Raw genomic sequence first — 14864 nt, 5'->3', positions numbered from 1 at the left:
ACGGCTCCCACTGGCCAGTGCTGGGCTAGCTAGGAGCATCTAACCAATAACATTATGCATGATCAGTGCATGGGCAATGTGGGGTGCATGGGGACAGTCTGATTGGCTGAAACCACGAGCTGGAGGTGATCAATATCTCACATGATGGGGATGGGGAGAGCTATACAATGCAACACATACTCTAGTAGTGTGTGTGAAAGTGAGTTTGTGTGGATTTCTTTAGATATTGTTTGTTATATACAGTATATATTGTTCCGGACAATCTATATACCACAAATGATTAACATCTGATCATTTGAACATGTATTCACATGACTTGATTCATGAAATGTGTAAAAAAAACATTAACCCTGTGTCCAAATACTATCTATAGTATGATAAAGAAACGGCAGTAGATCACAAACATGTTGAATCATGTATTTGGCATATCTTGGCTTACAACAGGTCTAACAGTACTTCTAAACAATTTAATTCTGAATTGTATTTCAAAATACGCTTGCTGAAGTCTTTTAAATGTTTTAGTTTTTTCACATTTTCTCAAAATCCCATCATTGATTGACACTGGAAGTATGATAGACACTATTACAATTTCAATATGGCTTGTCTAGACACTTGTACTAACTATATTGAAACAAAAGGTCATGCATTTATGCCAAACAGAATTTGTTCTGTGGCGCATTTTGATATTGTACTAAATATAGTACAAGGATGTAAATGGGTTAATATTGTGAAGAGTATTTTCAAAGTGATCAGTGCAACACCAATAAAGAGCTGTCACACCAGCTCCTGACCAATGTTCCCTTAAACATTTTTTGGCGCTGACCAAATTCAATTAAAATCAAATGTTATCGGTCACATACACATGGTTAGCAGATGTTATTGCGACTGTAGCGAAATGCTTGTGTTTCTAGTTCCGACAGTGCAGTAATATCTAACAAGTAATCGAACAATTCCACAAAAACTACCTAATACACACAAGTCTAAGTAAAGGAATGGAATAAGAATATATACATAGAAATATAAGGATGAGCAATGACCGAGCGGCATAGGCAAGATGCAATAGATGGTATAAAATACAGTATATGTATATATATATATATATATATATATATATATATATATATATATATATATATATGAGATGAGTAATGCAAGATATGTAAACATTATTAAAGTTGCTTTATTAAAGTGACTAGTGATCCATTTATTAAAGTGGCAAATGATTTCAAGTGAGGGTTTTAGGTGACAAGCTCAATTTCTTCAGCCTCCTGAGGTTGAATAGACGCTGTTACACCTTCCTCACCACACTGTGTGGGTGGACAAATTCAGTTTGTCCATGATGTGTTTGTCGAGGAACTTAAAACTTTCCACCTTCTCCACTGCTGTCCCGTCAATGTGGATAGGGGGGTGGTCCCTCTGCTGCTTCCTGAAGTCCACGTTCATCTCCTTTGTTTTGTTGACATTGAGTGAGTTTTTTTTTTCCCCTGACACCACATTCCGAGTGCCCTCATCTCCTCCCTATAGGCTGTCTCATCGTTGTTGGTAATCAAGCCTACTATGGTTGTGTCGTCTGCAAACTTGATGATTGAGTTGGAGGCGTGCATGGCCACGCAGTCATGGGTGAACAGGGAGTGCAGGAGGGGACTGAGCACACATCCTTGTGGGGCCACAGTGTTGAGGATCAGCGAAGTGGAGATGTTGTTTTCTACCTTCACCACCTGGCGGCGGCCCGTCAGGAAGTCCAGAACCCAATTGCACAGGGCGGGCACGAAACCCAGGACCTCAAGCTTAATGACGAGCTTGGAGGGTACTATGGTGTTGAGCGGTCTTCCGGCGCACATTAACTGCCCACTGGGCACACACTGTTTGAATCAACGTTGTTTCCACGTCATTTCAATTAAATTATATTGAACCAATGTGGAATAGACGTTAAACGTCTGTGCCCAGTGGGTGTGAACACTGAGGCTGTATCCGCTTTATGTTAAAGTTTCAGACAGTGGCCAATAGGCTATCGTGGCTATTTGAACATAATGTAGGCCTATCAGAGTGGCCTACCAACAATAACAATGGAGCAAATGCCATAACATTTCCATATGGCTGTGGGTCTTGTGTGGCTCATTTGGTAGAGCATGGCATTTGCAATGCCAGGGTTGTGGGTTCGATTGCCATGGGGGACCAGTACAAACAAGTATGAAAATTGATATGAGTCACTCTGGATAAGAGTGTCTGCTAAATTAAATGTAAATGGATATAGCTGTTGACTGTGATGATATTGCCTACTATAGCCAATATATGTGCTCTGTGATCTCACATGTGCTTAGGTTACAGGTAGGTCAAGGCAGGCAAAGAGTCAAAATCAAATCAGAGTCATGCAGGTACAGAACAGCAGTCAGGACAGTCAGAACTGGGAAGACTCGGAAAAACAAAAACTAGAGCACAGGGAAAATGCTGGTAGGACTTGACTTGACCGGACAAGACGAACTGGCAACAGACAAACAGAAAACACAGGTATAAATACACATGAGGTAATGGGAGACACCTGGTGGGGGTTGGAGACAATCACAAAACAGGTGAAACAGACCAGGGTGTGACACCTGTGTATAATAAAAAAACACACAACCCTCCCAAAGCACAACCCTTCCCTATTTTTGGACCAGCCCCCCCCCCTACCCCAGTAAATTTTGAACTGTCCTCAATCAATTAAAAATGTTGTCTGTACAGGTTTACATTCAACAACAGTAGAAACATATTTTTTATATTTTATTATTTTCATAAGCTATTATTGTTCCAGTTCCTGCTATTCCATGTTAAACCAGCTGGCACAGGCCAACGGGCTGGAGCATTTTTCACTTTTCATTGGTTCATTGTTCCAAGTTTCCAACTCTTACCAAAGGAATTAGATCTAATCTTGGGATTTTAGGTAGTGAATTTATAACTGCACACTACATGGCATTTGGACAGACAGCCACATGAATCTCCCATTTTAGTCAGTTGTCTTTAATCAGGTCTGTAAGCCAGTCACATAGTCATGCCACACTTGTATTGCTGGCATAAGGGTACCAGGATTATGGCACCAATAAACTGACTCATTCATCTTCGCACCCTATTGCTTTATTATATTCCTTTGTGTTGTGTATATAGTTAGGTTTCATTATCGAGAGTTTTACTCATTTGATTGTTAGTGTAGGCTACATTACTGTATGTGTCACAGGATCAAGGAATTTCCCAAAACCTGACAACATAACTTAAGGACTAGTAAGGCCTGATCCTGAATATCAAATACGAATTCTATGAAGTTGTTGTTACCCTTTTCACTTTTATTTGTAATCCTTTAAATAAAGGACCATGTAATTGTTAAGTGTCTTAATGGACCCTAAAAGTCATATTTGTTACTTTTTCACAGTCGCTAATCAGCGCAATGGTTGGTGTTATGATATTACTGGGCCATATTCACAAGTATATCAGGCAGTGTAGGGGCACCTCTATGTCTGCCACTTTCAAATGGCTATACTGATGTAATGGGCCGTAAAGTATAATGGGATAAATAAAGTATGCCAGGTTGGGGTTTTAGGACTCCAACTCACTCAATAAAGTATTTTTATACCTTTAATGTGCAGGCTCTTAAGATGCTCTGACAGCATACATCATTTATTACAGCTGCTTAACCCTTCTGGGATGTTTATTGTTTTTGTTGTTGACTGTGCCTCAGATTGCTGCGTTCAGAACTCAGTGCCGTCAGGGAGCACAATAGTGATTGGCATGCTTTGAAAGAATTGGAGCATGGCCACTCTATAGCCTATAGAACAGTCATACTGAATAGGAAATGCTAGAAATTCTGGGAGACCTTGGACTTTGCGCAGAGGTCTTGAATACAGACCAGAGAACCCAGACTGTTAAAGAATCGTAAAATTGTAACAGGTGTTAAGTTGTAAAACTATGGCATCCATTCTAATCAGTGTGAGACAGGAGGTTGTATTGTGCTGAGGTGAAGGAGTCAGATTGTGGTTTAATGGAAGTTCCTTTACAAGGCATTCAACCTCCGCTTTATCTAAAGCAAGTCTGTGATGTCGCTACTGTGCTCTTGTTAACGTGTTACTGTAAGACCACCTCGATCAGCAGCACATTATAGTGATATCGTATGCCATATTAGTAAGATTTCTGGGATTTACACCCTTTTATGGTTTTAGTGAGCGTGCAAGTCAACACCACTCAAACGGTTATAGGAATACCATCTACCTTGAACATGACTGAGCTTATTACTATTTATGTCTGAAGAGGTATTCAAATGTAGACATAAGGAGGACCTATAGTATAGGGATTTTATAATTACGCATAATGATACTGCATTCCAGATGGGAGGCCTCAACGCACACCTAATTATACACTGGTGTGCAAAATTACTGACACCCTTGATCAAGATGTGCAAAAATGACTATCAAATAAATAATTCAAATACTGAGCTATATTCTATGGGGAAATTATCTTATTTTATACTTATATAATAGATGTTGTTTAACAACTAATACTTGTTTTCTCTCAAAAACATAGGGGTCAAATTATTGACACCCTTGTTTTTAATATCTTTCAATACCTCACCTTTCAAGAAAAAAAAATTAGGAGATTGGAGAACGCATTCCTCCATACAGAATCTTTCCAGATCCTTGATATCGTTCGTCTGGGCTTATGGACAGCCCTCTTTAATTCAAACCACAGGTTTTCAATTGGATTCAAGTCCAGAAACTGATTTTGTAGTCAATTAATCTTTCTTTGTGGATTTAAAAAAAAATGTGTGCTTGGGGTTATTGTCTTGCTGGAAGATCTAGTTGCGACCAAGTTTCAGCCTCCTGACAGCAGGTTTTTGGCTAAAATGTCCAACCAGGTTTTGAGCTAAAGTTAATGATGTTGTTGACCTTAAAAAGGGCCCAGGACCAGTGTAAGGAAAACAGCCCATAACCTAAAATATCTAACACCATATTTTACAGTAGGTATGGGGTTCTTATCTGCTTATGCATTCTCATTCCCAATTTTTTAACATACAATATAGCTCACTATTTTAATTCTTTACTTTTATACAGTATTTTTTGCTTATCTTCATCAAGGGTGTCAATCATTTCGGACCCCACTGTATATCACTTTAGCAGTCCCTCACTGTTTTAATCAGATGGGTAGATGTTGCATCAGATTTACGTCATTTTAGCAGACGATCTTATCCAGAGCGACTTACAGATTGGTGCATTCACCTTATGATATCCAGTGGAACAACCACTTTACAATAGTACATCTATATCTTTTTTGGGGGGTAGGGTAGGGGGGGTGGGTTAGAAGGATTACTTTATCCTATCCCAGGTATTCCTTAAAGAGGTGGGGTTTCAGGTGTCTCCGGAAGGTGGTGATTGACTCCGCTGTCCTGGCGTCGTGAGGGAGCTTGTTCCACCATTGGGGTGCCAGAGCAGCGAACAGTTTTGACTGGGCTGAGCGGGAACTGTGCTTCCGCAGAGGTAGGGAGGCGAGCAGGCCAGAGGTGGATGAACGCAGTGCCCTTCTTTGGGTGTAGGGACTGATCAGAGCCATGGTGCTTGCCTACGGAGCCGTTCCCCTCACAGCTCCGTAGGCAAGCACCATGGTCTTGTAGCAGATGCAACCTGCTTTAATGTTACTTTTCTTTGGATTTCTTCCATTTTGACATGCAAACAGTCATTGGGATATACAGTATACTATAAAACTCAACTCTGGACCTAGAAACCAGTTCTACTGCTCCCCTCTAATCAGGGACTGATTTAGACCTGGGACACCAGGTGTGTGCAATTAATTATAGGTAGAACAGAAAACCAGTAGGCTCTGGACCTCGTAGGGTAAGAGTTGAATAACCCTGCTATAGTCTGTATTACTATATTGATGAGGGAGTTTCACTTTAGAGTGTGTATGAATACTTTATAATTCTACTTCTGTCTTGAATGTGTGGCTTTTCAGTCAAGGTAATGAGCATACCTTAGGCTGTAAGCATAACTTATTTTGGAACATGATGGTACCACAGTCTCAATGGGTAAATACTAAGTTTTTACATCACCACAATCACTCCAACATTTGGGAAAGGGAAGGGGGATACCTAGTCAGTTGCATAACTGAATGGATTCAACCAAAATGTGTCTTCAGTATTTCACCCAACCCCTTTGAATCAGAGAGGTGCAGGGGGCTGCCTTAATCAACATCCATGTCAGAACGGCAGAACAGCAGATTTTTCTTCCTTGTCGGCTCGGGGATTCGATCCAGCGACCTTTTGGGTCATCTTAATCGATCCTTTCTTTTGATACCAGGGGTGCAGTTTGACTTTTTCTATATTTGGCCATGTAATTTAAAAGGCTCAGTCAGAATAGTGAGCCCTACAATGAGTTTCTTCCTCTCAAGGCACTTCTCGAAAGTCCGGTGTTTTTATTGGTCCTACTCCTGCAGATGTTTTTTTATTAACAGATGAGCTCTCAAATAATAGCAGCACTAGGTAATACTGATGAAACACACTACTTCAGTTTATTGCTATTTTGAACATTTTGGTGATCACTTCAAATCTGAGTGTTTGCTTTATTGAATAGTTTGACATCCATCACAGTAGAGGTTGTACTTAATATCTACTCAGGCATATTTAGAGTGCCACTAAGTTTATTTTATTTCTGCTTCATAAAATCCCCTGCAGTCAATTCGATGCCCTGAACCGTTTTTCTTAGTCACATTTGGGGTGCAAGTATCTATAAAATATAATATCATGTCTTGTATCATCGTGAAACAATATCATGCCGATAAACAACCTGAGAGGATTTTTAGGTATAGTCACAGCAGAAATGTCTCTCTGTAATCTCTCCCAGATTACATGACTGGATTGTTGGTTAGCCTACTGACTCCATAATCAATAATTACACTCTTCTAATGAAATGTAATTAGTTGTTCTATATTTTGAGAAAAATGTGATTAAGATATTTACTCTGTTGAGAACTCTGTTTTGGCAGATAAAGACACATTCTGGATGCATGGGTGCACACTGTATCCACATGATGTGCATTATTAATGGTTTGGCAAATTGCTCTTAATACTTGGCTGCATCCACATGCCCAGAGCAGAGCTGAGGGCGTTGACGACAGGCAGGGGAACTCAGTAAATATGAGACAGGAGGAGCACAAGTTAGAGCATGAGAAGCCCCAAGACTATCATTAAATCCAAATCCATCGAGGAGTGGGAAAGTGTTTGTAGTTTTCTGTATAATGAGGAAGCTCCCTTGAAATTATGCTGCTTTTTTGGTATGCGGCATCGCCCAATAAACAGCAACAGGCTGGCTTATACCTGACACACATGGGTCCCTCTGTGCCTGGCAAGGCAGCTGTAGTGCACAGAATTAGATAAGGGAAAAGTTGGAAGCAAAGTATCTTCATGTTGTTGAGGATGAATATATAAAATATCATTATACCATGGTAAGCTATTTTTTTAATGAATATCTGAAAATTGTTAATAGTGACTAAATGAATATAGAACGTGAGTAAAGGGGACACTTGAAATCAGAGATTAGCTAGAGGTCCTAGGATAAGCTGTCTGGGCCAACGCTAAGTTCAGGAACAAGAAGCAGCCAAATGATGTGGAAATATGTGTCAAGTGTGAGGCGGGTGAAAGGTCAGAGGTCAGGTTAGCTGGCACTAGAAGGTCCTGATTAGGATGGGGGGATTAAAGCGTTGAACCACAGGGCCACAGCTAGGGGAAACCTGAGCCAGATGGCGAGGTGGCTGGAGCTCCATCTCGATTCCAGCATCAGCTAACAGAGGTCGGAGTTTATCTCAGAAGAGACAAAGGATGAGATATTGCTTAGTTTGAAATGTGTCATTATGAATGGGAATGGGGGATTTAGATGAAAGGGTGCCATTATTTCATTGGTTTTCATCTTAAAATGAAAGGCATTTCTCTCTGTTCCTCACAAGGTTTTTGATATCTGGTTACGGGCATATTATAAGATGCGTAATTAAGCAGTTTGACACCCCTGACCTTACCTCTCAGAAGTTCCAATTCTATTGTACCGATCACATATGAAATGGCTACACATTGTCAGTTCTTGAAAGATAAAGCAATAAAATGTAGCTGGGGTACATAGTGTAAGATAACACATTTGACAGTTATCCAGACAGATGGGTAATGAAGTCAAAGAACGCTCCATGCTAACGCCGTCCAATTTGTCCCCAATGTGTTTGTTATAGTGACGAAAATGGAAGAAAGAAATTCTCCAAACACATCACTGGATCTCAAAGCAAGTAAAATAAATTTAAAAAAGAGATTTCAGAAATGCTCTTGAAAGTAATAAAATGTGTGTTTAACTAGAAAAGTACATTTCCTAAAGAAAATGTGTGTTAGCTTGTCTTAAAGTATTTGTGGTTGTGAAAGTAGTTATAGTAGTAATAGTGACTGCAGTAGTAATGGTAGTGACTGATTATAGTTGAAACGGTAGGTAGATGGAAATATTGATTGATTGATTGATAGGATAGCCTGAACATGTGAAAGTTAGTTTGGTGTCTCTAGCTTGAACTGTTCAAGACTTAATATTATTGTTGATGGGTTAATATATGCAAATGTTTGCACATTTTAATTGGTATAGTTTCTAACATTTTGAAAATGTGACAGTTGCTTTAATGTTTGTAGCTGAAATGGTTAAAGAGTAGTAGCATTTGACATTTCCACCGCTGTGTTCTTCTGGTTGGCATTGAATACATTATCCTAATTTATGCAAATTGAATTTGTTTATAGTTTATAACGTTTTTAGAGAATTTGTAGTTAGGAGAGCCTGAACGTTTCAAAGTTGGTCTTGTAAAATGAATTAGCCAAGGAGCAGGACCCTTTTGAATTGCTACTGTACCACTATATTCCTATGGTTCTCATTCAAACCTGTTAATTTATGCAAATTGAAAATGTTTATAGTTCAAAAAGTATAAATATGATTAAAAATCTGTATACGATTCATGTAAGTTGGGTCAGTCTGCACATTTCAATTTGGTTTGGTGTTGATAGCTTAAACGGTTCAAGAGGAGTAGCATTTCAAAGTTTTTACCATTCAAGTCTATGGCACCTTTATTGCCATTGAAATGCGTTGGGAGCTCATATAAATATCAAATAAGTATAAATAGTATCAAAAAGATTTTCTCAAGCAATCTAAGTTGGGCCAGTTTAAACAATGTTTATTGTTGATAGCTTAAGCAGTTGAAGTGCTAAAGCAGTTTAAGTGCTTAAGCAGCGGAATAAATATAAAAATAATACGACTATGTAAGAGTGCTAGAATGGTCTTGCTTTCAGCAAGCACACTAATGAAAACAAGGGCAGACTGGTATGTGACTCAACTCTAGACAAACCCTGTCTGGTCTACCTTTTCTTTTCCAAATTGATACAGTCCAGACTCCATGCAGACAGTCAGGCAAACTAGCAGCAGTGTTGGTATATCTTTGCTGATTTAACAGTGCTGCAGTGCTGACACAATTTCAGCATGCTGACTGGTGGGCATCTAACGTATTGCGCTGGTTCTGTGACGACCATCCTTGTGAATGGAATACCTGTGTGGTGTGCCGTTGTATGTGTGTGTGTGTGTGTGTGTGTGTGTGTGTGTGTGTGTACGTGCGCAACGTGTGCGCGCAGCATGTATCTGTGTGTACAGTTTATGTGTGTAGCGTGTCTGTCTGTGTCCTCCGTGTGCCTGGAGAGAGACCACATGTGAGAGTAACACCCCGTCTGGAGGGCATGAATTCAAGGACCTCCGCTGGACAGTTACGACTGGAATACTCTCTCCACCTAGAGCAGTGAATGACACTATCTTCCACAGGAGGCTGCTCAGCGGAGGACCGCTCATCATAATGGCTGGAATGGAGTAAACGGAATGGTATCAAACATATGGAAACCATGTGTTTGATGTGTTCGATACCGTTCCATTGATTCCGTTCCAGCTATTACTAAGAGCCTCTCCTCCCCAATACTGTCCCATACCGTCCTGAGAAATCCATTAGCATCAATGTTCCCTTGTAAATATTGCTTCCGTGCTCAATCTCTTTCCCAGGTGTAAGCACATCAGAGATTTCCATTTTCGTGCTGAAAGGCAAAAGCCCAGTAATGCGTTTGGGTGTGGAGCCAGACGTTTCTTGATGACTGCCACACATCATTTAATTCTAAACCAAATAACACATACAGTAACAAAGTTGCAAATATACCAGCATGGTCAGTTACGAATGCGTTGCATCCAGGACAGCCCTTTTTCAAGACCTGCCCGCTGCTTCGGGGCTCAAAGGAGAATGAATCAGATAAGCTCTCAAGGTGTCATCCGTTGTCAGTTCTAATTAGACTTTACATCAGTGCTTCATACATAAACGACAGTAAAAATTGTTTCCATATTAATGAGAAGAATTCTTAATATTACAGGGTGAGTGCTTTTGTCAACAATATTACAAGGTTATTCATTTGAATTATTCAACTAACACAGTATACAGTGGCTTAGTTATAGCAATGCAACACCAACGGCAGAATGAGAGAAAAAGCATGATACTTCATTTTATCTCCTAAATCTACCTCTTGTAGGTGGGGAAGGGGATACCTAGTCAGTTGTGCAACTGAATGCATTCAACCAAAATGTGCCTTCTGCATTTAACCTATCCCCTCTGAATCTGAGAGGTGCGGGGGGCTATCTTAATCAACTTCCACGTCATCGGCACCCGGGGAGCAGTTGTTGTTGCGGGTTAACTGCCTTCCTCAAGTGAAGAACGGCAGATTTGTCAACCTTGCCAGCTCGGCAATTCGAACCAGTGACCGTTTGGTTACTGGCCCAACGCTCTAACCGCTAGGCTACCAGCCGGCCCATGGTAATTACAATGAATTGCACATACCATAGCAGGATTTCTATCCCTCGGATTCACTGAGTCCAATGTCCAGTTGGTAGTGGTGCATCATCATTTTGCTCACAACCGTTTCATACATTTATGATAATCTGAGCACTACCAAAGTTTATGAAAAGTTTAAAATAGTTTACTGTAGGAATTGCAATAGCACCAAACAGCCAGAATGTAAACTATAGCATAATTAGTCTCTGTAAATACTTTTGCATAATGTTTTCAGAAATCAAACTGCTATTATTACATGAACTTGAGATAAATTACACATACACACAGTACAGTACCTTACTGCTCTGGAGATAATACTTCTAAGAATATATTATGTACAGCGCCTTCAGAAAGTATTCCCACCCCTTGATTTATTCCACATTTTGTTGTGTTACAGCCTGAATTCAAAATGGAGTACATTTTTATTTGTACAAATGTATTCAAAATGAAATACAGAAATATCAAATTAAAATAAGTATTTACACCCCTGAGTCAATACTTTGTAGAAGCACCTTTGGCAGTGATTACAGCTGTGAGTCTTTCTAGGTAAGTCTCTAAGAGCTTTCCACACCTGCATAGGACAATATTTGCACATGATTCTTTTTAAATTCTTCAAGCTCTGTCAAATTGGTTGTTGATCATTGCTAGACAGACATTTTCACGTCTTGCAATAGATTTTCCAGACGATTTAAGTCAAAACTGTAATTCGGCCAGTCAGGAATATTCAATGTCGTCTTGGTAAGCAACTCCATGGAATATTTGGCCTTGTGTTTTAGGTTAATGTCATGCTGAAAGGTGAATTAGTCTCCCAGTGTATGTTGGAGAGCAGACTGAACCAGGTTATCCAGGTCATTCCGTTTCCTTTTATCAACAACAAAAAACTCCGTAGTCCTTGCCGATGACAAGCATACCCGTAACATGATACAACCACTACCAAACTTGAAAATATGAAAAGTGGTATTCAGTGATGTGTTATATTGGATTTGCCCCAAACATAACGCTTTGTAGTCAGGACATGAAATTAATTTATTTGCCACATTTTTTGCAGTTTTAGTGCCTTAATACAAATAGGATATATGTTTTGTTTTGGGATATTTTAATCATGTACAGGCATTCTTCTTTTCACTCAGCCATTTAGGTTAGTATTGTGGAGTAACTACTATGTTGTTGATCCATCCTCAGTTTTCTCCTACCACAGCCATTAAACTACGTAACTGTTTTAACGTCACTATTGGTCTCATGCTGAAATCCCTGAGCAGTTTCCTTCCTCTCCCACAACTGTGTTAGGAAGGACGCCTGTATCTTTGTAGTGACAGGGTGTGTTGCGGTACAGAGATGAGGTAGTCATTGAAAAATCATGTTTAACACTATTATTGCACACAGTATTAGTCCATTCAACTTATTATGTGACTTGTTAAGCACATGTTTACTCCTGAACTTATTTCGGCTTGCCATAACAAAGGGGTTAAATACTTATTGACTCAATACATTTCAGCTTTTAATTTTTTATTAATTTGAAAACATTTCTAAAATACTGTATAATTCCACTTTGACATTATGGGGTATTGTGCATAGCCCAGTGACACAAAATCTCAATTTAATACATTTTAAATTCAGGCTGTAACACAACATGTGGAAAAAGTCAAGGTGTATGAATAATTTCTGAAGGCACTCTAAATACCTTGTATTATGAAGATGTTCATATTATAAAAATACATTCAAAGTCCATAGAGATTGATACAATATTGCTCACTGTACAGGACAAGGCGCAATTGGCCAGATGCAGTCACGGTCAATGCAAATGTGGACAATGTGACAAGTCATGTGTAGATTTTCCTTGTTCATTTCCCAAAAGGCAATTTCTGAAATTGGAATACATGGGAAACACATCAAGTGATGGTACAGATACATGTACACATTAAGCTGTTCACCTCACTAAAGGCGAAACACGACACTTTTCATTCACATATTCTGAGCAGTCAGAAACCCAATGTCATCTCTGCAGTTTTAACCATTACCTCCTGCCTGGGAGTGTTTCAGGTCTGCTGCATAGATCATGTGGCAGCCTTTTGTATTAACATATCCCAAAAGGAGATGTGAACGCAATGAATTTCTTGAACAAAATGGGATTATGTGACCCAACAAGAAATGCAACCAATAGCCTATATGACTATGGCAAGTTAAAGCATTATAAGTATCAGTTACACTATTCTTGCATGCACTTCATTTTAAGTACAGTCATTACATCCAATGCTATATTCTTTGTGTAATGTTGTTGTTGCATGTAATGATTTAATTCACAACCTCTTAGTGCATATGTTATTGGTATGTAGAGTAATTTCAGGCATATTTTATGTTATGCGCAACAATTAAATAATACTATTTTATTTGTCTCCTTAATCCTCTCAATCACAGGTTAATTATGTGCTTTGCTTTTGAAATCCTTTCCCCCCAAATATGTGCAGTTGTTCAACAATACATTTCTGTTGACAGCCTTACAAAATTAGGGCTAGTGAGTAACTTCCAGGGCATATCTGTAAGGTCACCATAAATCCTATCTGAGTAACCTCTATTTCTCCTTGTTTCGTAGGGAGTTTCTGCATTTATGGGTACATGAATCTAAGTTCCGGGGGCCCGATGCCTGTGATGGAGGAAGTAGATATCAGCGGCAGTGAGAGGTAAGGACAGTACACTGCATCAATGACCGTATGTGCTCTTGAAAAAAGATATGGTAGTCAGTGGAATGGAGTTATCAATGGAATACCTGTCAGAGCCAAGTTGATAGACATACTGATAAAGCCCTTCATAGCATCATAATGAAAAGGATACACATACATTATACAATGTGAAATGTGCACATTGGATATTATTCACGATTCTTTCATTAATTCAAGTGTTGGCACGTAGTAGAGGCTAGGTGTCATACAATATAACACGTAAGGTAGAGTGACGGATGGTGGTGGTATTGGAAGGCTTATGTCCCTGAGGGACATGGGGAAGGATGCCTGTGGTCAGTTTTGCAGGAACCAGAGGCTTCCTCCCCTGGCTGGCATCATCTTTCCCTGCTCCCTGCTTTACCTTCTCAATGTACCCTCATTTGATATCCTGTGACAGGCTTCCTATCGGGAGGATAGGTTTCTATAGGAATATCCTTGAAATGGCATCATACAGAACATTAGCTTTTATGACACGAGCACTCCTTGCATATAGACCCACTACCCCCAAGCCATAAGACTCCTGAACATCTAATCAAATTGCTACCCAGACTATTTGCAATGCCCCCCCCCTCCCACCCACCCCCTTTTACACCGCTGCTACTCTCTGTTGTTATCATCTATGCATAGTAACTTTAATTACTCAACCTACATGTACATATTACCTCAACTAACCGGTACCCCCGCACATTGACTCTGTACCGGTACCCCCTGTATATAGTCTCGCTATTGTTATTTTACTGCTGCTCTTTAATTACTTGTTACTGTTTTATTTGGCGCATGTGACTAATACAATTTGATTTGATTTGATTACCCTCATGGCCTGGTCATAATTCTGACTACATGACATATAAATAATAGGTTTATAGCTTGTATCAGAAGTATGCGTTAATAACGTGTTTCCAGTGTAGCCTACTTGTGATTGTTGGTTTTTGGAGGAAAGCTTTAGAGACTGCTTTCATAGACAATGAGTGTATTAATTCTGCTCATGTGAATGTGGTCCTGATAAGCTGACTTCGATTGAAACCTATTGCAGAATGAAAAACTACGAAACATCCACTCATGTGTCCAGCCTGTGGTGCTGAATCGCTATAGTAATGCACCTAACGAAGCTGTCAAAATCTCCATTGATAAAAACCCCCGGGATGGACTAGCAAATAATTATCAGCTCAAGCCGCAGAGAAAAGGCAGAGGCAGAGAAAGGCTGAGTTTTCCATTAGACATTGTTTGGACATATGTTTTATTAATGCCTTCTAGCGTGATATATCAC

General features: G+C 39.6%; 1 protein-coding gene across 1 annotated transcript in view; it reads left to right on the top strand.

Moving 5' to 3' along the window:
• The window catches only part of LOC115174726 (5-hydroxytryptamine receptor 4-like), a 104425-nt gene that overhangs the window by 25321 nt on the left and 64240 nt on the right, over positions 1–14864 (top strand). Inside the window, exon 2 of the mRNA XM_029733534.1 lies at positions 13471–13558. Within this exon, the coding sequence (XP_029589394.1) occupies positions 13494–13558 (65 nt within the window). The 5' untranslated portion in view covers positions 13471–13493. The remainder of the gene's footprint in view (positions 1–13470; positions 13559–14864) is intronic.

The sequence above is a fragment of the Salmo trutta genome, chromosome 3 (genome assembly GCF_901001165.1).
Source record: "Salmo trutta chromosome 3, fSalTru1.1, whole genome shotgun sequence".
In the NCBI taxonomy this organism is placed as follows: Eukaryota; Metazoa; Chordata; class Actinopteri; order Salmoniformes; family Salmonidae; genus Salmo; species Salmo trutta.
The sequence above is the reverse complement of the archived record's forward strand: the minus strand, read 5'-3'. Positions and strand labels throughout refer to the sequence as shown.